This window comes from Macrosteles quadrilineatus, unplaced genomic scaffold, assembly GCF_028750875.1.
Source record: "Macrosteles quadrilineatus isolate MER2022 unplaced genomic scaffold, UCM_ALF_1.0 Scaffold_5__1_contigs__length_97177068, whole genome shotgun sequence".
Taxonomy (NCBI): domain Eukaryota; kingdom Metazoa; phylum Arthropoda; class Insecta; order Hemiptera; family Cicadellidae; genus Macrosteles; species Macrosteles quadrilineatus.
The window spans coordinates 83683213-83706842 of record NW_026542598.1 but is presented as its reverse complement, the minus strand read 5'-3'; the positions used below and the strand labels follow the sequence as shown (position 1 = coordinate 83706842).

At 35.1% G+C, this 23630-nt stretch overlaps 1 protein-coding gene across 1 annotated transcript in view; it reads left to right on the top strand.

The window, feature by feature from the left end:
• Positions 1–22282, top strand: part of LOC128995736 (zinc finger protein 658B-like) — a 42230-nt gene extending 19948 nt beyond the window's left edge. Inside the window, exon 3 of the mRNA XM_054420754.1 lies at positions 22065–22282. Within this exon, the coding sequence (XP_054276729.1) occupies positions 22065–22282 (218 nt within the window). The remainder of the gene's footprint in view (positions 1–22064) is intronic.
• Positions 22283–23630: the final 1348 nt, after the last annotated feature.

Genomic DNA, 23630 nt, shown 5'->3' with positions numbered 1-23630 from the left:
TGATGATTCCGTAGAATGCCCCCCTTATATACCACAAAATTGTCTAAATTAATTTAGAACTTAACAATGGAAATTGAACAAACTGAAATTGAACAATTAAATAATTGAGGTCAATCAATCAAACATATTTGGTAATTGTCTAAACCTGCCCCAGACAGACTGGCGCCAGACAGGCAGAGAATGTTGACAATTGGTTTTGATTGGGGTCATTAGGTTACACTCACAGTCATTCATTTGAGTCAGGCATAGTTTACACATAGCCATAAGCATGCCCGAGTTCACGCACAAACCTCACATGATTTTGAAAATATACATGGGAATGGATGTGGATTTGAAATTTTAATGGAGTTTGAACATTTATATAGGCTTGTATTGGACGAGATCCAGGTCTTTAAAAAAGTGGCCAAAAAAGCTCACCATTTCCAGACGTGATTTTTAGTATTAACAAAAGTAGAAAATTTATATAGGGGTGTATAGGTCGAGAGCTGGGTCTTTAAAAAAAGTGGCCAAAAAAAGCTCTTCCATTTTTTTCTCATTTTTCCCCTATAAAAAGTGCCCTAAAAGTGCCTCTAAAACGCCGAAAGTGGGGTCATATTCTGGTATTATATCTACTTCCATAAGTCTTAGAACTAAATTGTTATACTTATATTATAGGAAATTTAATTGTCTACAACATTGCAATTACATATTTTTCGCTAAAACGCACCAAAACGGAGATATAGGCGATAATCTCTAGAAAGTACCGATTTTTCGATTTTTCAATATGGCGGCGGGCGCGGAGGGGGTAGAATTGTGCATTTTGCGGTTTTAACACCTACTTACCATCCTAGACAAAATATAAAAAATTTAGACTTACCGGACCGTTTGTAAGTTAACATGCCTCTATTCACTGGACTAGTAGGGTTGTTTAGTGTCTGACGTCCCATAAGATAACATGGCAGACAGGTGACATCAGCTCATTAATTCACTCTTTATTGATTTAAATTTACATTTATGAACAAACCAAAACCATATGAATTGAAAATCTATATCTGTACATTTAAAGCGGAGTCAATATTTTCATAGTCCAGTAACCAAGCTTTCGTAAATACACAAATACTAGCTGCTTCCAAATAAAACATGTTTTACAACCCTACTTGCTACGTTGCCACTTTGAAGGCCGCGGCCTGGAGTTGGCCGTGCACCCACACATAGACACACACACTACACAAACATCAATTTTTGGGTTAAGTCATATTTATTACTCATTTAAATAACACTAGGTTTAGCTAGATAGGCTACAATATTTTTCCTTTTCTCTATAAGAATAACATGGGAGCTTTAAATGTACATAACTTTGGAATTTTCCTCGTAGCCCCATAATTATTAGGTGTACAACTACACAACATTGTTTGTATTTTTAATCCCTACAGTCTACTTGATGGCCGATATTAAAATAAAAAAGTAAATAATTGGTCCCGGGTATAGGTCTTACCATGAGACCTACGGCAATAGCTTATTCCTTATTCCCTTTATGGACAATTCGCTAAAATGTCAAAAACAAAACTAAAGCAATTAAGCAAATCTATAGCAATAGATTATAATAAACACCGTCAGCTGGCTTACATCCGAAATGTGCTGCTAAACTTCCTTTGTAAATGTCAAAATTTGAAGCCAAGAAAATAGATGAAGTTCAGAGCTATCTCACCAGAGGGCACTAGTGTATTGGGTTGTATCAGATCAATGCAGTATCATAGCAAACAGCTGATGGATTTATCACTTAATAAAGTGTGTATTCCCGCCAAACCAAATCACCAAGAGATTGCATCTTGTGATAATGTAGCAGCCCCTAGGTCTAGCCTGAAGTAGTGTGTAAAACAATTCCGGGCTCGTGTCTAGCGTCCTAGGAAAAAAATTTTATTGTTATGGAGAATATTGTAAAATGTTGTAGTTTGCTTGTTTATGGATATATTTTGATTAAACATGGCTAATTTATTTATTTTATTCCCAAGTTATTGTTATTAATATTTTACTAAAAAACGCACTTTACTAGTCTTTGTAGCATCAAACATAGGCACTCGTTTAACCTAATGTTATTTGAATACATTTGATTGAAAATCAATTCAGACAAATGAGAATTCGCTTAGTCGGCAGATTTGCTGCGGCGGGGGTATATCGTATATAAAAACACTTTTCATTCATTCATGACGAGTCTACGTAAGAGCTTAGCTCGTTACGCTCAATAAGTGAAAATATAAATATTTCTATTGTTATTACTATTAGAATCTATTTACTCCGTAAATATAACTCTTATACCATTTTCATTTTCAAGAAGTGATCCTGGACCAAATAACATCATTATGAAATATAACTCGTAAAATTGAAAATAACCACTTTATCCTGTCCGGATGATCTCATTTGACTGGTGTTTCCTGTATTCATGATTCCTATTCGATTCCGGTAGTTTCAGTTTGACTGAAGGCTGACGTATTTCTATTTGTTGTGTTGGTATGATCTTTCTAATATTGTTGGTTGGGTTGATAAGCCAATCGTCGAACTCAGTTGAGAGAAACGACTTTCGGCTTTTAAAATATTGTCTTTAATGCTAATGATCGACTTGAAGCGCAAACATAGACCTGTGTTCTTGAGATATTAGTACGGATCTCATTGCACAAACGCTGGCGAGAACTTAACAAATGATTGGAACATATTTCAGTTTATAGTAAGGCTAGCTGTTACACCAGCTCATCGACAGAAGTAATAGCTTGTTCGGATCAATTTTAACTGTAGATAGATTTCAATAAAAGTTTAGATTTTGTTTAACTATTTATTACAAACACATCCAGTGTAGTGTAGTGTTGTGGGTGTATTATGGGTGACAGGCAGCGCTACCTGTTGTTGTCGCAGTTAACTACGTACTGCTTTACCGACAAACGACGATTCTTGACGCAACGTACAATAGTATTAGGCATATACAAGTACTATCATTGACTGAACCTGGTAAAAGCAATATAAAGGAAACTCATGTTTTATTTACAACTAATTTTTATTATTTATTATTTAAGTTTCAATGGATTTAAATAATTTATTATGACGGAAATTTTAACCTGGAAATTTGAAAATACAAAAATATATATACGTCTAATAACACTTGCAATAATATATTTACACTTATACTGTTGACTTAAAAGACGGTAAATACATATAACAGTTGGTAAGTGGTAACTTTTATATGTATTTACCGTCTTGTAAGTCAACAGTATAAGTGTAAATATATTATTGCAAGTGTTATAAGACGTATATATTTTTGTATTTTTCAGGTAATTTAATAACACGTACGATGCTGATCAAGAAGTTAACCTGGAAATCCAAAACAAATTAATTTATTTTATAGTCTATGGAAGGTCGCTCGTTTATAATAGCCTATACTTGCATGAACATTATTTTGACATTTTATTTGAATTAAAACAGCTGATTACTTTGGGGATTAAGTTTTAGTAGGAGGGAGCCAAGTTAAATAGTCAGGGGAACTATTTTCCCCTATACTGAGTTATATTCAGTGCAATCTTTGCTCAATAGTAACAACTGATGTTTTCCTTGTACTGTGTTTTGTAATTTGCTACTAGGTACTGTGGGTAGATGGCTTATTATGAACACATGTTACAACAAGACGGTAAGTATACAAAAAAGTTGGTAAATGGTGGTCGATTTTGATTGGACACTCCAATCATCATCAGGTCCAATATGCGAATATAGAGATCGTTTGTTACAACTTACTTCCTTGTTATTTTGTTCACCAACATGGTTACTTGGCAACCCATAAGCCCAATGTTAAAAATAAACGGTATCAGCATTCTGACACATACTTTCTCCCATAAGTTTGTCAAAAACTTATGAAACATCGTGAAATTGTCAAAAACCTTTATCATGTGTAAGTGGTGAGAGTAGATAACTGTATACGCAAATGAGATTTGTAAAATTTTGTTCAGAATTTAAAGGATTATAACATGCTAATTTTTTTTCAAAATCGTTCGGGCCAATTTTGAGGTAATCCGATTTTTCTGTTATTTTAAGGGGGTTTTATGGTAAAATGACATAATTTACAATAACTTTTGAACCGTAATTTTTACAGAAATGTGATTTGTACCATTTTGTTCAGAATATAAAGGACTATAACATACTAAATTTTTATCAAAATCGTTTGGGCCATTTTTGGGAAAATCATATTTTTTCGTTATTTTATGGGGTTTTTATAGGAAAATCCCCATTAAAAATAAAAATTTCCAAAAAATTAAAAAAAAACTATCAAAACTGTAAGGAGTATAACATACTATGTTAAATCAAAACCGGATGTTTTTCTAAAATCCTATTTTTTGTTGTTTTATGGGGTTTTTATGGGAAAATAACATATTTGACCATAACTTTTGAACCGCAATTTTTACAGATATGTGTCAGCGAATCACTCAGCGTTCATTTTGACAGCGACGCAAACAGTATTTTAAGCTGAATCCTATCCTATGTTCTAATACGAGCTATGCCTGTTTGTCTGTCTGTCAGTCTGTCTGTAATTCATATCTTGAAATCCAGCAAAGGATTTTGACTAAATTTAGGAATTAGGGACTTACGACCTTTAAAACGTGATTGGCGACAACTACTATCACAGGAAAAATAGTTTTTCGCTACAAAACTCATTTGAAAATTTAAAAATTTAAAATTGGCCTTATGGGTTGCCAAAGTAACTATGTTTAAGGAAAACAAAAGACTTGTAGCATGTGTTTATAACAAGCCAACCACAATATACTAGCAAATTACAAAACACAGTACAAAGGGAAAATCAGTTGTATTTATTGAGCAACGAATACACTGAATATTACTCGATAAAGAGGAAAATAGAGCAAGTGTTGATGGTGTTTCGTGTTGGTTAAGTTTGATTTCACTGACGTCAACTTAATTTTAAATTCCCATCATAATAAATTGTAATTCCACTGCAAGTTAATAAAAACCAAAGTTAGTTGTAAATAAAACGTGAGTCCCCTTTGCATTGCTTTTACAATCGAAATAAACTTAACAGGTACTCTTGAGTGTAAAGTGGGTGAATTTAGTGAGATGACTTTACTGACTAAGGCAAGCAGTTTTTGAGTTCGTAAGCCACGACATTTCATTGTACCAGTGATCATAGACAGCTTTGTATAGTTTCGAACCATCAAAAGCTAAATTTTCCCGACATTGAACCGGTTCGTAGCACGGCGATTTTCTGATTCGTAGTTGAGCACTATAACCACTGATTTATCCAGCGATTTCCCCGAAGATTGATTGAGATTATAAAAGATTTATGAATATTGGATCTTAACTCAGTTTATGTCCATAGCTTAAGCACATCTGTACACAGCGGTGACAGAAGTTGACAATCTAAATTACATCGCAGATGAACTGAAATGCCAACCTACAGTGTCCAGACGTTAGTCCTAGACAGAGGCCAGAAACCATGGGAGTGCGGCTTGAGTTGCAAGGAACACGACACCAGTGTTGGTGGATCAGGTGTCTGCTTCCTGCCCGCAAGATAGCGTTTCAGTGAGAACAACGGCGAGGAGACCTCTCTGCCATTCAACAAACCTTACATAATGCTGCCAAGTATGCAAGATAACAGGTTAGACGTGGCCTGTAAGTCTCGTAGACTGTGTAGAGCAAAGAGCCCGTAAAACCCCATAGTGACTCATCGTGTACCATCATGGTCATAGAGCTTACGGACCCCTAATCTTCGTAACTCGCCACTATGATTGTGCTTCTTCTCAAATATGAAAACAAATCTATCATCAAAGTGGTTCCCCTAGAACCTTATCCAACCTTAATCCCCATAGTGACTCTTCATAATGACTATTCTAAAACCCTAAACACCTTTCAACTATCATGACTCTTAAAATCCTTGAACACCTCTCAAGCCACATCGTGAATTTCTAGAATCCATAAATGCCTCATACAACACCATCGCGAGTCTGTTAGAACGTAAAATACCTCATCATGAGTATTCGAGAATTTAGAATCTTCTTTCAAAAATCATCGTGAGTTCTCAACAGTTTGGTCACTTCCAGCTTGGCTGTTGGAGTACAAGGTGTATATTGGGGTGTGCAGTTCATGCCCATGGAAACCTCATCGAAGTTAATTCAACATAGTTCCAGGCAGAAACAGTGATTGTAAAGTTCGCTTGAAACCTGTGGCTGAGGATTCTACCGAAATGAGGATAATTTGAAGCGGCGCTGAAGAGTTCTTCTCAGTTCAAGATGGTCTGGGACTGTTGACTGTTTCACAGCTGTATGAGTGCTAGAATATGCTACAAGGACGACGCTCTGCTGGGTTCCTAGACTCTCAAAGGAAGAAAATGAATTGGCTGGCAAGCGCAATCTCAACTTACACATTTTAAGATCACAAGCTTTCAGTGAAATATCTCATGTTTCTGATATACCATGGGGAATTAGGAGACGGGACTTCTGCGCCTCATGATATGTCAACTCTTTCATACCAATCTCAAACGTGACTCAATAATTATGCGTTATACAAGAGAAAACTAAAACAGATCACAGGAGCCTCCACAGCACACGGTCAATGAGAAAACGCTCAAATAGTTTGAGGATGTGATTGGAGATATAAAACGAAGAACCCATTGGCTGAAACCTGCCAATGGAATAACTCTTAGGGGTGATAATAGATTTTGCAGGGAAAGGGGGTGAAATGCTTTGACGCGCACATGTTGCTACAGCCAGCCTGTAATGTTGAGACTCTTGAACTGATCAGAATACTCACTAAAACCCCTACTATGTTACTCAGAGACCTGGGATAATTTTTCGCAATACTTCTGGTTCTTAGATAATAATATATAACAATAGGGTACCTCAAGTTTAAAGTGGGCTTTAAAGTTCGCAAAACCTTGAAAAAACACGATCCATCACACCCCCTCAATCAATCAGTTAAACAGAGTGTCCCATAAGTAGGTAGCCTACGAACAGTTTTAGAATAGGTGTTTCGGGTCGAAATAAAACAAAAAAAACAAATTACATTTCGCCCAAAAACGTCTTGTTATAAAGGTAGGCATATTCACGATTTTCAATTCTTATCTATAAGGATGTCAAAGACGTCTTTATGAAATTGGTCTTCATGAAAATATTTTATTATATAATATTGTTATGTTTCAGAATGCCAGGCACTTCAATTTTTATAGCTTGAATTAATTACAATGGCTGATTTTATGAAAGAATGTCAAGGACACTTAAGCAGTTTGCTGGATAATGATAACGACCTGTTCTACAAACCTTAGTAATGTATATGGATGTGTTAAGGATATGTTAAGGATGAAAGAACCTAAAACAAATGGCACTTTGGGAACGGGGGTTTATTGGGGGGGGGGGTTAAGAAATTTCCCCCAAATTTCCCAATTTCCCATTAAATGGTTACGGAGAAAATTCAAAAATTATTAATCAAACATTCCCATGTTATTCTTATACAGGGTGAATAAAAAGTCAAGACCCTCCCCCCCTCTAATATTTTCCCAATTAAATATACAGAGATATCCTTTTGGTGGTTGTGTAATCTTAGCAGGAAGTTTCATTTTATGATTTTAAAATTTTTGAGTGTCCCCCCAAAAGAGAGGATTTGGGGGGCAACTCAAATATTTTAAATTTAAACCCCCTCATTTTGAAGTGTTTACAAAAACTTAAAGAATGGTGAAAACTAGAAGTCGCTATCTCTTCTCTATCCAAAATGGTAGCCCGTCAAATGTTGTGGAAAATCAATGGTAAAATTGGTTCGTAATGGTAATATTGGCTACCATTTTGGATACCAAGTTTTTGTAAACACTTCAAAATGAGGTGTCACTTGAAGGGTGTTTACTTTTAAAATATTTGAGTTGCCCCCCTAATACCCCTTTTGGGGGGACACTCAAAAATTTCAAAATCATATAATCAAACTTCCTGCTAAGATTACACGACGTCCAAAAGGATATCTCTGTATATTTACTTGGGAAAATATTAGAGGGGGGGTCTTGACTTTTTATTCACCCTGTAGAGATCTAGCCACCATACCAATGCTTTGCAACGGGAAGAGAACGCTTAACAGAATAATTATGTTCCATCGATCTGCTGTATGTAGATAAACTTTTGGTAATCCACTAAAAGTATTAACTGAATACTCCGTTTCCCAGACATTATTTTTGGGGGAATAAAACATACAAACACAATAGGTTCTTATAAACGTTTTGGAAAAGAAAGTCAATAAGATAATGAGTTAAGCACTTAAAAATTAAACGCCTTATACGCACACTATCAAAAATTATTTATTAAACTAAAACATACAAATAACTGTAAACAATCCTACTTTGACAGTTCTCATTAAACCATCTTTGAATAATTCTTAATCATGCCTGAAAGTTTCATTGCAATCTGTTAAGTGATTTCAGAGTCCATAGGGAACATCATACTTGCTTCCTCTTTTATAGATTTAGATAAATAAAGATTTGTAGACTATTTTGCTTGTTTATGGATATATTTCAATCAAATTAATTTGACAATTTTGTCCATTGCATAAGCTATAAATATTTCAATTAAAAAACACACCCCTGCAGCACCAATGTATGCTGTGACGAGAAATCTGTTGATGTTTTGGAAGAATACAAAAACTGCATCTCCCAAACGTATTAAAAATCAAAATAGGCTTATCTGACCTTTTTGATTTTGACAAGACTAAATATTATTCAGCAAATCAATTTTAATATAATTATTGCTTCACTAGTAGATATTTTCGTCCGGTCTCTGCTTTATTTAAAATCGTTATCATAATTTTCCAGCAGCCAAACATAAGCAGTGTAAATCTAGGCTATTAAAACAATAGTATATCTGTCCACGAACTAAATAAATCAGAACTGACAACAAACTGTTAAATTGCTGCATTGGTAAGGTAAAGTGTTATAGTCTGTATGATACAACCTGTCCCCGACCCTCCATCTGCCAGGACTGGCCAATGGTTTTATACCCGACCCATCCCAGGTAGACAGGCCATGTTCCATACTACAAACCATAGTGTAGTTTGTTATCTTGCAATTAATGCAAGTGAATTTTGTTTAACTATATACGATGAACTTGAAGAACCCCAAAATTTTCTCTTCCGCCCCTCCTCCTTGAGCACGGGTATAGCGGCTAGTTTAATGTTGAAACACTTCTTTGCCCTAGGACGGGATGTCGAAAAGACGAAAAAACTTTGTTTTACCAATCTGATGAAAATGTCCGCAATAATCCATTAAACATAAACTCGCGTTCACCACAAACAAAATTCAATAGAAGTATTTAATGTTTTATAACGTAGCAATTTGTTAACTTCTAACAGACCATATTTGTTTAAGAGAAGCAGACTATTCTAGCCCAGCTGGTACCCTAGTTCTAGTTGATAGAGGAAATAGCAGAGGGCAACACGCAACCATGGTGTTATCTGATAGTTCTTGCTGAACCAAAAAACGCCAGGGGCGGGGGGCCCCGGACACCTGACCCGCGGATTGTTTTACATATGAAGCGACCTTGCGGCCCCGGCCCCGTGGAATTTGAATTTGAATTAACCAAGGGGGCCTATGGCTCTTTGTAAACGAGTTTTAATCATTGCATGGTTTTTATTGAGTGGGTACACCTCAACAAAACAACATGTTGAGGTAAAACATGTACACCTGATAGTTGTTGAACAACTAAACAGCTAGACACTTTTACAACAAAAAAAAAAAAACATATGTTGGTATCCCTATTTTTTCTCCACTTCATTGGTGATCAGCTGGTTTTCATGGTTGCATATTTATTTACGAGGTTTACTGTTTTTGGTAATTTTATTGTAAATAACACTCAACATGGTGTTCACGCAAGCTCAAAGAATATGTATTGTGGAAAAAAATGTTAAAAACTAAATAATTTATTGTATACCAAGTAAAGTTTTAAATTAAGTTTCCAGGCGTGATTCCAGTAACAAAAAAAATACACTTTTTATTTACGTGTCAAAAATCTAAGGAAATTCCCGATAGTGCTAAACCTCATAGACAACTATGCAACAATGCATATCAGCTGATTGGCACTAGGAGAAAACAGGGTTGCCAACATAAGCTTAATTTGTCGGTAAGCATTATCTCACAATACATGTAATTTGGATTGAGTAAAAAAAAACACCATGTATAACAAAATGTCGGCGTTAGAATAAAGAGAAGACCCTGCCTACTCTTTGTTTTGTGATGGTAGCTAGATTTCGGCATGGATAGTTTTAAAAAAAATACACATTTAGATATAAAACTTACCAGGGTTTTGAAGAAAAGCACGAATAAAACATCTCTATTCACCTGAAACATAAAATACAGCATTGAAAGAATTTTGTTTGCTCAAGACAAATTTAAAATAAAAGTGCAAAGAATATGTCAAAGGAATTGCATTTTTACTCCCCCCCCCCCTACACATAGTATACACATTGGTGTAAGAAAGTATTGTATCGCGATAGGGTAAGTATTGTTTTAGTCAAAGTTTTCGAGTTTTAGTTTTGAGTGGATATATACGTTTTGGGTCCCCCTGAACCCAAAAAGCGGTTTCCTGTGATGTTTATGTGGATGTGTACATAGCTACAGACCAACATATCGCCAAAACGTGGGGTTCGTCGTCCAAATTTTATTAAATTTGGTATGTAATCCATTTTATACAGGTGTTTTTCTTTTTTTCAATTTTTTTTTATTTTTAATGGCGATTTTCCTATAAAAACCCATAAAATAACATAAACCCCCGATTTTCTAGAACAGCCAGAAAGATTTTGATAAAAATTGAGTGTGTTAAAGTCCTTAGTAGTCAATCTATAATTTCCTTGACAACTTTTACCGATTGTATGGTTCTGGAAATGTTCTAAAACGAAAATCAGTTTCCGATGAATCATTACACAGACATGTTATTCAAATCGAGGACAACAATTATGAAAATGTATTCTTTTACAGTTCTCGGCTGCGAGCTTTTGCTGTTAACGACACGACGACAGAAGGGGGTGAAAACCTCCCTTTTTACCGGTGAAACTGCTGTATAGCAGATGTTTTAAACCTGCGATGAATAGCCTTCAAAAGAATTCGCAAAAGTTGCTCGCTCAGCGATACTATGAATGGTTCAGTTACTAATGAAGAGGTCATTTAGACGGCTGAAATTTGTAAAATATTTCACTGTAAGTGTGGTGGTACTGTCATTTAGTCGGCTGACATTTGTAATATATTTCACTGAAAGTGTGATGGTACTGTCATTTAGTCGGCTGAAATTTGTAAAATATTTCACTGTAAGTGTGGTGGTACTGTCATTTAGTCGGCTGAAATTTGTAAAATATTTCACTGTAAGTGTGGTGGTACTGTCATTTAGTCGGCTGAAATTTGTAATATATTTCACTGACAGTGTGGTGGTATTTTGTGTGTGTGTTTGTCTGTGTGGTTGTCGTATACTGTGTTGTATGTGTGCGGGGTTTGTTTTTTTAGTTTTAATCTACATACTTAATTCAATATGGATTTTCTTGGTAAAATCCAATATTTCCTGTCCTACATAACCTATGTTTCCGATTGAGGTGTCTTAAAGCTAGCGGAGGGACGGAATGGTATTTAAATGATTTGCCGCCGCAGCAAACCTGTCGTCTTAGTGAATTTCAATCAATTTGTCAAATTGGATTTTAAATCAAATGTGGGTACTTAGGTTTGCTGCTACAGGGAAGGCAATAACGTGTTTTTTCGTATCTTAATAGTTTAGCATAAAATAGTACCTAAATACATCTCAAAATTTGATCAAAATACGTGCATAAACAAGCAAACTACAAAAGTGTACCGTATTCATTTTAACTAAGAATAACATGGACATTTGTAATGTTCCGTTTTTTATGGTATTAGGCGTACAACGATTCGATGTACTATTTTTTATAATTTATCTTCAAGCACATGCAAAATTTTATGTTTTGAGTTCAAAATGGTAAACCCAAAATGTTTACCCCTTAAAACTACCCATGACAACCCGTTTCCATAGTCTGATCATGCTGGTTCGCGAGCTCGTTTGAATAGTTGTACCAAATCTAATCAACATCTGATCATTTTCCTCGAGTTATCGTGCTAACGGACTTGAATAAATAAACAAAAGCCTAGGAATTGGAAAAACCACTGGAAATAGCTTTAATGCTAGTTTCAAACCAAACATATTTTTTATTGAAACGTAAAGGTTAGTAATTACATAGAAGTTTATGGTTAAGGTGAAATCATCTGCACATACCACCACCGGATGGAAACTTGCATTAGTTTGTCATCAATATACAGTATCTGCAAGACTAAGAAAGTCTTTAAGGCGGTTTGCTTAAACTATGCTGTTATTCAAGGCTATATGATAAAAATATTGGATAGATACGTTAGTTCTCTACTTTGAGATACACTTGTTGGGAATTCCAACCAAAACATCGTGCAGAAAATTATCTACAATTGCAAGGTACATCTTCAAGTGTTTCTTTTGTACCCCTAGAACATTTTGGACTTTACCTCTTACATTATTTTTGTATCCAAAGCGATTTTTACTAAACATCATCCACAAATCGACACACATGTTCGTCTTGTTTTGCACTTGAAATGTTTCCTTCGCCAACGTTGCGCCATGGAGCAAATTATATTACCGTTCCGATACAGCTGCTAACTCGCTAAACAGTAAATTTGTTTTTTCCTACAGTTATCTGACAAAGTGGGCTTTCTTGTAGTGATTATAGCACAAAAAGTAGTTAATTGCTGAATTTACTTACTTTTGCCACACTCATTTTACTTTTGTCACTCTCCAGTATTCCAACCAAACGACAGAATGCTTTTATTAGGCACGTCAAAACAAAGACCACGGGTTTCTATGTTTCTATTTTTTCTTTTAATTCATTGTATATGAACGAACAGTAATATCAATTCTCTAAATGTGCTTTGAAAGCTGCGAAACACGTAGTTTAATTTTACCTTATAAAAACTTCCTCAACATGTCCAATAAGACAAAGATTGTGTTTTGCAATGTTTTACAGTACATGATCAAACAGATTTTAATGGGTAAAACATGTTTTCGCATTTCACCAAACACTTTCGTAACATTTCCAACAAAAACGTCATTATCGATTTTTATAAATGGATTTAAAAACCACGAAAAAAGTTTCTCTATTATGCAAACTTCCGCAACATTTCCCAATACATAGACTACGCTTTCCTATGTTTTCGCAATTTTATCAATTAGTACCAGGATCGAATCTTACAATAGATTTCAATATGAAAACCGCGAAACATGATTTTGCAGTATCATTCTAATAATTAAATATTCACCCCTAATTCATAGCTGACAATTATAACTCACCTGTTCCAACAATGCGTCCAAAAGTCACGTCACAAAACATTATCACCAACTGCACATTGCACTGTCTAATGATGTCTATGGAAGTACATCGCGAAACCGTTAGGTTCCGAGTCATCAGCTCCCACCAAACCCACCCCTACTCTCCCCTAGTTTCCCCACCACTCACCCCTAGTGGGAGGGGAGGGGACACCTGGCTGAACTTACGTAACACCTCGGTGCACCTTTGGGGATTTACATTAAATAGCTTAGATAAGCAGAGCCCTAGAGCCCCGCTAAAGTCAGGTTTTTGTGGGCGTGACGTCACTTTGGCGGATGTTTGATGATTGTGGACGTAATAGAAATAGGTCGAAAAGTTAACTAATTTGTCTTTAATTCTGTTAGAAGTAACAACTGCGTCTACGTGTTTGACCATAATGTTAAATTGATCTTTTCAAGATGCTGCAATTTTACACAGTCACTAAATAAATTTTAATATTTTTTCTAGCAGACTTTTTTAAACTTCTTGCGGATAAATGATTCAATAAATTATTTTGGTATGAGTCCGTTAGCACGATAACTTGAGGGAAAACTATCAGATTTGTATAAAATTTGGTACAAACTTTATTTATTTTAAAGAGCTCGCAAACCAGCCCGATCGGACTATGGAAACGGGGGTTTCATGGGTAGTTTTATGGGGTTAATTATTTTAATGTTTGTTCAAATGAAGAATGAAGATCAATGGTCTCTATCTTTGTTCCAATTATCACATAATTTGTTCACATAATTGAAGTTTTCTCATGAACAATTTAAGATACATTTCTGAAGTCATCTACAGTTTCTAAATTACCTGTTAAAATCTTTTTAGCAGATAATATTTTTATCTACCATTTATAAGCAGTAAGGTTTATTAACTTATTTATGATCCAATAATTTTATAATGGGGATCAACGACCCATTTAACCATTTCAACATAGTTAAAAAAATTTTCGTCCACTGATGAAGTGTAGAACTTAAATTCTACACAGTTGCTAAATTGATTTTTATCACATTTTTGCAGAGTATTGTCCTAAATATGACTTAAATAATCAGCTAAGTTTTTTTTTATTTGCTAATCCAGAATTATGGGGATCAACAGTGCCTAAGACCATTTTAACATAGGTATATTTTTCAAATGAATTATTGAAACTATAGATCATGAAACGGCTACAGTTGCAGGATGGGCATTTAAACATCTTTACACGGCAGTCCTAAAATCTTACTAAACAAAATAAAATATGTTAAGAGTGCTATACAACCAATATTTTTAGGATAAAAATACTAAGATGAGGAATAATATTGAGTTTTGTTTACAAATAATCTGGTCTTTTAGTAATTTGTTAAGTCCATAGTTGATCTAGAGATGTTCTACATTAGCTGATATACGGTATTTGAACTTCGCAACGTTAAGTGGACGAGAAATAGAATAGATCAATGCTGTTCTTTAGATCTGCTGTATGAAATAGTTAGTGTATATAATACAGTTATTTTCTTTAAATTTGAGTAAAGGGTTTAAATTTTCAAGGCAACCCAGTACGGTGGATCGGTGTATGAATGGCGCATATGCGTATTTAAAATACTGTAACTATATAATTTAATTTGCAAAGATTAACTAACTTGTTTAAAAGTATAGAACTACTTACTTTTAAACACCTACTTATATTTGAATTCAATACGGTGGATAAAAAAGAATGTACCAACATACCGTAGTGTATAGATAAAATCTATCTATTGATGTTTCATAAGATATGCTCTGCTATAATTTTTCAATTTTGATCAATCCTCTCTGTAAATTCATTGTACAGCTCCCTATGAAAACTATAAGAAAACTCCTGCAAAACTTCTACAACATTTCTCAAGCATAATCCTATTAGCTTCCGATTTGTAATAGAGCGATAATGCTCAGTACTTAGTCGTTTAAAGTGGATAGAATATTTCCTATAACCCATCATGGTCATTTATATCAGTGACAAAAATAAATTAACATTGTATTATTTATATAGACTAAAAATTCATTCGAAAATGTACATTAGGTGTGGAAGATAGTACAGATATCACTGTACAAATTTAGACACCATGATTAGTAGTAAACTTTGATCCATTTAGCACTTCTAATAGTACAATCACAGACTACAGAAACCTTGTTATAATACTGTAATATAATATGACAGTATTATATTGTCTGTGGTAGAATGAGTCTATTATATTCTGATAACTCGACCCAATTGACAATACCGGGGACTTGAACGCGTTGTTGGCAAGAACGTTCTGAACTGAACGCGTTGTTGGCAAGAACGTTCTGAACTGAACGCGTTGTTGGCAAGAACGTTCTGAACTGAACGCCTTGTTGGCAAGGACGTTCTCAACTTAACGTCTTTCAACTTCTAGTATTGCAGCGTATTTTAGCGTTTAATTACATTGTTTTGGTAATGGTTCAGTTGCCCTGGATCTATTTAAATGAATATGCAGTATCGTCTTATGACATAGATTCGTAAGGTTTTCGTTATTTTTTAATTTTTTGTCCAAAAAAATTAAACAAAGAGTCTGGTTAGTTACTAGCAGCCCCACTGTTGGTGTGTAACTGTGACACCCGAGATGTACGCTTTTTTGACGGGAATCATACAGTATTTCAAACTGTTTTGCCTGTATTTTGAAGTATGGTTACCGTTTTACCATAAATCAGCTATTTGTAAATGTTTTAGTTGATTTTCTTGTATTTTTATTATATAAATAAATACGTTATGACTTACCGTTTATTGAGCGGAACGAAGCGAAGCTCTTACACTCCTGATTTGTTTTACAAATACTCCTCCTGAACGGCTGAAGCGATCTGCACGAAATTTAGCACCGTCATAGTCAAACAACCATAGGAAGGATAGGAAATCTGAAATGGTACAAACACTACCCGGACAACAGGAATTTTCCCTACGTGAATTTAAACTTTTAAACATTTAACATAGACCTTATGGGTTAATTGGTCGCCATAACATTATTTGCGAGATAAAAATAAAAAGGTAAACAAGAGTCGCAACATATGTTAGTCAACGAATCATCTAAAATAGCACATTACAAATACTGCACAGAGAAAAAGGGAAGAACAATCGGATAATAGCATGGAACATAATTTACTACAAAATGGATAACGAATAATTAGGGTCGCCGGAATTAGGCTGATGTAAGATACCATTGAGATTGAATACTGCAAGTAGACGTTCCATTGACGTGAACCAGACATACCATTGACTTTGGATACTCGCTATTTATGTGAATAAAATGAACCATTGACTTAGGATACTGTAAGTAGACAATTACGTCAATTTACGTGAGCCAAATGTACCATTGAGTTTGAATACTACAAGTAAACAATTCATTTACCAAATCCAAACCAAATGTGCCATGAGTTTGAATACTGCAAGTAAACAATTAATTTACCAAATCCAAACCAAATGTGCCATGAGTTTGGATACTGCAAGTAAACAATTCATTTACCAAATCCGAACCAAATGTGCCATGAGTTTGGATACTGCAAGTAAACAATTCATTTACCAAATCCAAACCAAATGTACCATTGAGTTTGAATACTACAAGTAAACAATTCATTTACCAAATCCGAACCAAATGTGCCATGAGTTTGGATACTGCAAGTAAACAATTCATTTACCAAATCCAAACCAAATGTGCCATGAGTTTGAATACTGCAAGTAAACAATTCATTTACCAAATCCAAACCAAATGTGCCATGAGTTTGGATACTGCAAGTAAACAATTCATTTACCAAATCCGAACCAAATGTGCCATGAGTTTGAATACTGCAAGTAAACAATTCATTTACCAAATCCAAACCAAATGTGCCATGAGTTTGGATACTGCAAGTAAACAGTTCGTTTACGTGAATCCGACGTACTATTGACCTTGAATACTGCAAATACATTCCTAAGTGAACTAGAAGTTTGCCAGTAATAAAAACATGGTTAATTTTAGTTGAATTGCAAAGTACAATTTGTGTTCCAATATTTGTGAACAATTAAAATGTTTATTATTTTGTTTATTCAATTGAGTTTACAAAAATAGCCTATCCAGCGAGTTTGAGTACTACGTTGGTTTTAAATTGTGTCACGACTAGCAGAGTATCCGTCCTTACGGGGTTGGCGTATAAGTATAAAATTAGTATTGCAGTTACACTCGTGTTATGCGTTTGCAATGAGGGAGGACACGGTTTAAGAAAATTAGGTTTTTTTTAATTTACGGTATACTATAGTTAGCACATTGCGCTTCTGAAAGGATTCGTATTCATTAGTTATTGCTAGGCCTAGTATTTATCCGGTTATATACGCGTAACATGGGAGATAGCAATATGGGATTATAAATTTGCTCTAAAGTACTTACCATAGGCAAAAAGCTAAGCGTACGCAGTCTATTCATTCTATAACTTCTCTTTTATTTGATAGACTTTGCAACTTGTGCACTCTTTTGTTGTAATTCCGAGGAATAATCATTATTACACATAAATATCGTTTTAGGTAAATAATTTCAAAGTTGGTGAAATAATAATAGAATAATAGTAAACAATCAATACTCTAGTAAACAGTACAGAAACACTATTCACCGTCTTCAAATGAACGGATGAGGATGACAAATCTACAGTGAAGTATGTTTAACCACATGGATATTTAATATTCTGTGGTTATATCGGGTACACTTCCATATTGGCACAAACAACCGAATGGAAATATCGATCGATATATCGATTATTCGATATATCGTTAGGTTAGGTTATAAATAGTCAAAGGTTATATCTTGTAACCTAGCATGCTTTAGGCAACCAGTTCCATACTACAACTTCAGATTCTCTAAATACTTAGCATGATAACAGTGGATTTAACTAAAAGTGTTTTAATCCCGTCGTTCGTGTGTTCTAAAGAATGTTCCCTTTGCAAAGCGATCCGTCCGTGCAAAGCTTCGAGTGTTCTTGACTTTCACAATAGAAAGTGCTTTAGCTTAAGGGCATTTATCTTTAATGTTCCATTTCTTTTAGCGTTCAAAGTGAAAAATGTCGCGTTCAGAAATGTTTTCATTTGTCTACCTCCTGAGGGTGAACGGAAATTTAAATTGTAATAAAATTAGATTTATGAAGTAACATAAGAATCCTTGAGTCAACTAGTATCATTCATGTTGTGCATTCTCTTTGGTACAGTAATATATTTTTGCGTAAATCTTAAAATATTATATATAACTGCCCATAGCAGCAATAATAAATTGTTGTCCTTCACCTCCTATGCTGTGCACCAACTATACTCTCCTTCTTAGTCGAGGTCTTCCCTTAACAAGATACATTTCAGTATTACCATTCTGTACATATACCACACTGTATATACACTGTATATACCAAGAGAAAAAAAAGTGGTTCGGATTCCTCTATAAACTGTAGGTCCCTTAGTCGCCATTAGCTGTATGGGCTATTAATTAACAGCTGTGTCTAAGGAATATGTCGGCCTCAGCACAGAAAACGTACTGCAAGACTACAAGATCGCGCCACTCATCCTACACTCATCTCCATTCATACTTGGCTTAAAATACCTACTTTGTATGGTCGCCATTTCAAAGAAAAGTATTAAAGTATACACATAGTATTATTAAGGCAATTCTACGTATGTCATTTCATATTCATCCAATTGAAAAATATTAAAGTAATAAAGTATTAAAAAGTATTCTAGCCTAAAAACAGAACACTAAAATCAATAAACAAAGAAGTACGTAATGTCTACATCAGCTGATATATTTAAAAAAAGGTTATAGAAACACTGTAGCAGTACATAATTATTAGAAAATGACTGGGATCTTCGACAGCCTGTGGGGGAGATCAGAGCAATTTTTGACACTTCTGAAAATTTTCCCGGCGTCCTTGGACCTTAAGTTTTAAAATGAATCCTCAACAGCCATGCTTTTTCCTAGTTCGAGATACTTACGGAATTAAATATATAGATAGAAGATAGATATAAATATAGAATAGATAGATAAGCTAAATTCACCAAAGAGAAAAATCAGAAGGCAATCATTGATTATTTGGTTCATAGTTGACTATGTACTTTATCGACGGGTCGTTCACCAACACCAATGTAAATAAATCACAGTGCATCAATTGAATTGGTCACTGTAGATTCCTGTAAACTTTTAGAAGATCGGGAAAAGTAGTTTCACTTGATAAAACCATGTGATTCTGATCACATAAATATTAAACACTCCAATAGGACCCTTTACTTGGAACAGTTTTATTATTAAGCGATTATGAATTTGATACGATTGTGTTTACAATCAAGAACGAATTTTCTGACCACAATAAAACTAGTTCTGTTTCAATACTAAATTTCAAATCCTATATGGCACACCAAAAACTGTGACAGGAAATTGCGTTTCAATTATTTATTTACTCACTGTGAATCACCTAGAAATGGTAATATATTTAACGCTGATTCTAAAAAACGAACATTTCCTCAAATATTTATTTTTTTTCATTAAATATCCCACAGATCTTTTCCAATGTGAAACCTCCAACGCCGCATTTGATCCAAGGGTGACTCGGAGGGTGACAAACAAAGACATCCATCAGAAATATCCGATTCCGTGACTCAACCGGGGAGATTTTAAGCTCGGGTTATTTTATAAAAACGAAAAAGATGGTCCCGCTACGAAAGAGATGATTTGAGAGGGTGGACAAAGAGGGGTGGCTTGGAGAGGTACTCATTAGAGCTGAGCTGGCAACAGCCATGAGCATGACACTCCGCTCACAATTGACAATTAGCAGTTTACAGCTGGTGAAACAAGCGACCCTCTCCGACATGAATATTCACGTCGCCACTTGCCCAGTACTCGACACGACGTGTCCATGCAGGACGGCGGGACCGCGTGTTCTGCGTGACAGATTTACAATGCAACATAAAGATAAAACCATAGACTAACCAACAAAACTATAGACTTATAGACTTCTCATCCAATTGTAAATTTTGAAGCTCGTTTTTCGTGTAGTTCATGTCCGGTGACACTGATCGCTAGTGTAGACGGAATTTTGGTTCTATTTAGGGTTAGTTCCATGATTTGTCCTTTACATTATGGTTATATAGCTAGGGGAGGAGTTATAGTGTTTATGATTAGATCGTTTTATTTGGGTAAAGAGGTTTTGAATGACTGAAAAAACAAGAAACAAATTGTTGACAAAACACGACAGAGTTCTATGATAAAACATAGGCCTACTTCCCTAGTACATTTCTCATCCTTATGGATTAGCTGAAGCCAATTTTATTATTAGCTCTGTTCGGCGCACTGTAAAGGTTGTGTTTTGTTTACAATTTGATTCTTGTTGTGTCAGTCATTTAAAAACTCGTGGTTTGAATAAATAAAACTATCAAATCATAAACAATAATTCGTCCTCTAGTTATGTAACCAAACAGTAAAGAACAAAACATAAAATTGCCCTGAAATGATATAAAGGAATAATTTCGTCGACACTAGCGATCCGTGTGAACTAGACACGAAAAATGAGCTTCAATTACAATTTGGATATATTTTATCCATGAGTATTCCAAATTAAATTTTTTCGCCATGAATATTTTCCAAATAATAATCAACATATTCTCTAATCAAACACACGGACAGTGTTAAACATCTAACTCACTGAACTTAAAATCTTTGCCTCGAAGTCCTCCTTAAATATTCCCTCAGGGAATATTACGGGGCATCTTTTACGTCGAATTTCTTTGGTGGTTTCTCTTTAAATCGAGCAAGTGCTGGTAGGGATGAAAGGGTGAAGGGCGACAGAGGGGACTTAGCCCTGTAAGAGGTATGTCAAAATCTATGAAAAAGCCCATCTGAGCTCTATGTAAAACAAAAGAATCTTTCCGGGGCGGAATAAGGGGGAACGAGTGGCTGACGTCACGGGAACAATACGCCACCTAGTGAGTGGGGGGAAGCGCCGCCCCCACGTCCCCCACCCCTGTTTTCCCGCCCCCGGTCCCACCAATGCGCGGACTACCAGGTAGTAATTAATATCTTTTGTACATAAAATATATCAATAAGAGACGAATCAATGACTTTTGAAGGGTAAAAATCAATCGAATGAATAGTGCTTGAAACTGTCACTGTCTGGGTTTTCATGTAGCCTTAAAATATAATGAATTGATTTTCAAATGTTTTACGTTAATATTATATTTAACTCTGCAATTTTGCATAGTTTAAATTGGTATGAAAAGAGTTGCTGGGCCTACTTACCTTTTATTGTCGTAGACAGAAATGGGTGCTTTTGGTTGGATCGTTAAACCAAAGGTTAACAAAGGCCATTCTTATTATCTAGAAAGAACACATACAGACAGCTTTAATGTTAGTGATTTTAAATGTTAGTATATTTTAGGTGTTCAGTAGATGACCAGGCCCGTGTCATTGAATTGGTGAAGATACTGTCGATGTTTCGGTGATCGCTATGACGCACCCTAACTACAACTTCCACATTTTTTAATTCAACGACGAGGCCTTCAAGAACATGATTCTACAGTCTTCTTTGGTCATGGAAGTCTCTCTTCAGGATGCTGATTCGAATAAAACATATTTTAACACAAACCTACGTTTAGACTCGATTTATATCGTTATCCACTATATCGAATGAACTGGATTATACCTAGTGAAAAAAATCTGGCCCAGGCTCCAGAATTGTCAGGAACCTGGGGCAGAACCAGAACCTGACAAATACTGGTCTAGAACCAGGCCAGTACTGGTCCAGAACCAGGCCAGTACTGGTCCAGAACCAGGCCAATACTGGTCCAGAACCTGGCAACTACTGGCCCAGAATCTGGTCAATTCCGGTCCAGAATCTGGCCAGTACTGGTCCGGAACCAGGTCAATACTGGTCCAGAACATAGCCAGTAGTGGGCCAGAACCTGGTCAGTACTGGTGCAGAACCTGGCCAGTATCAGCCCAGAACCTGGCTAGTATCAGCCCAGAACCTGGTCAGTACTGTGGCAGAACCTGGACCAGATTTTTTTTCACTAGGGAAATCAAATTATATGTCGAAAAAATATTTATATACAATGCATATCAAAACTATAAGAAACACAATCCAGGGGGTATTAACATGATGAAAACTATCAGACGTGCTTGTCCTTTAATTTATAAGAATCTACGACGTATTGATTAAGAAACAGAGTGTGTGCTTTTTTGTGTGATGTTGAATATACTAACATAAAAATACTAAATACCAGTTTTACATGATGATACACCTCTTCCTCAACGTTACATGTCTTAATGTTTCCATAAAAACCAATAAACTCAATAATTCTGATAATCTTAATATTGTGACTTTAATACGGTAGAGTCCCTAGGAGGATTAAACATTAATGTTTTATCCTGCTAGTAGAGTCCTGGTATTTTGAAAATAGTGAATAGGACAGAAACATTCCTAGATGTGTTTTCGATTCATGCAATCGTTAAACGGTTTGATAATGCTTTAAGACACATATAGATCGTATAATTTTACATCTATTATAGATCTGAACACCAATGTAATTGGGTATTATTGGGTGAGGTGAATAAAAGGTAGTATTTGGTAGTACGTACTTCTTTTTGAAGTATTTACTCGGTTTTCGGTGAATAAACATGCTAGTTGGTACTAGCCTCTAGTACAAACTACGACTTGCAGGTGAATAAAATGCTAGTTCGTACTACCCCTAGTACATACTACATCACATAGGGAAAGTAGTATCTACTAGGCTTTTTCGGTGAATAAAAACCAGTCGGCGTAGTAGTTACTTCATTTTTATGTAGTACGATCAAGGGCATGCTTCAGTTTGGTCGTTTGCGAATATGGCGATGTTTTTACAAGTCCGTAACAGGAAAACATACCTTGAACGAAGAAATATTGGTAACTGTAAGCAATTACTGCGATTTGAGAATGAAAGTGTTGATTTTTTTACCAACGAGTTTTTGCCTGGCAATGGTGAAGTTGAGATCTCGATAGAAAATTGATGTTTTATTTTGTTATTTTGGTGATCCGGGTAAGTTGAGCTATTTTTAGTACAAATTAAAATACCTTCTTATCGGTCGTAAATAAGATTTAATTATATAATAACAAAGTGTTTAAATAAACGATATTTTTAATTGGATTGAACATTAATTGCATATTAGGAATTATGTAAAATTGCAAATTAATTGTTTATTTTTTTTCTTTGATAGGATTGTTGCGTTTTGTTATTTTCTCTTTTTAGCGAATTT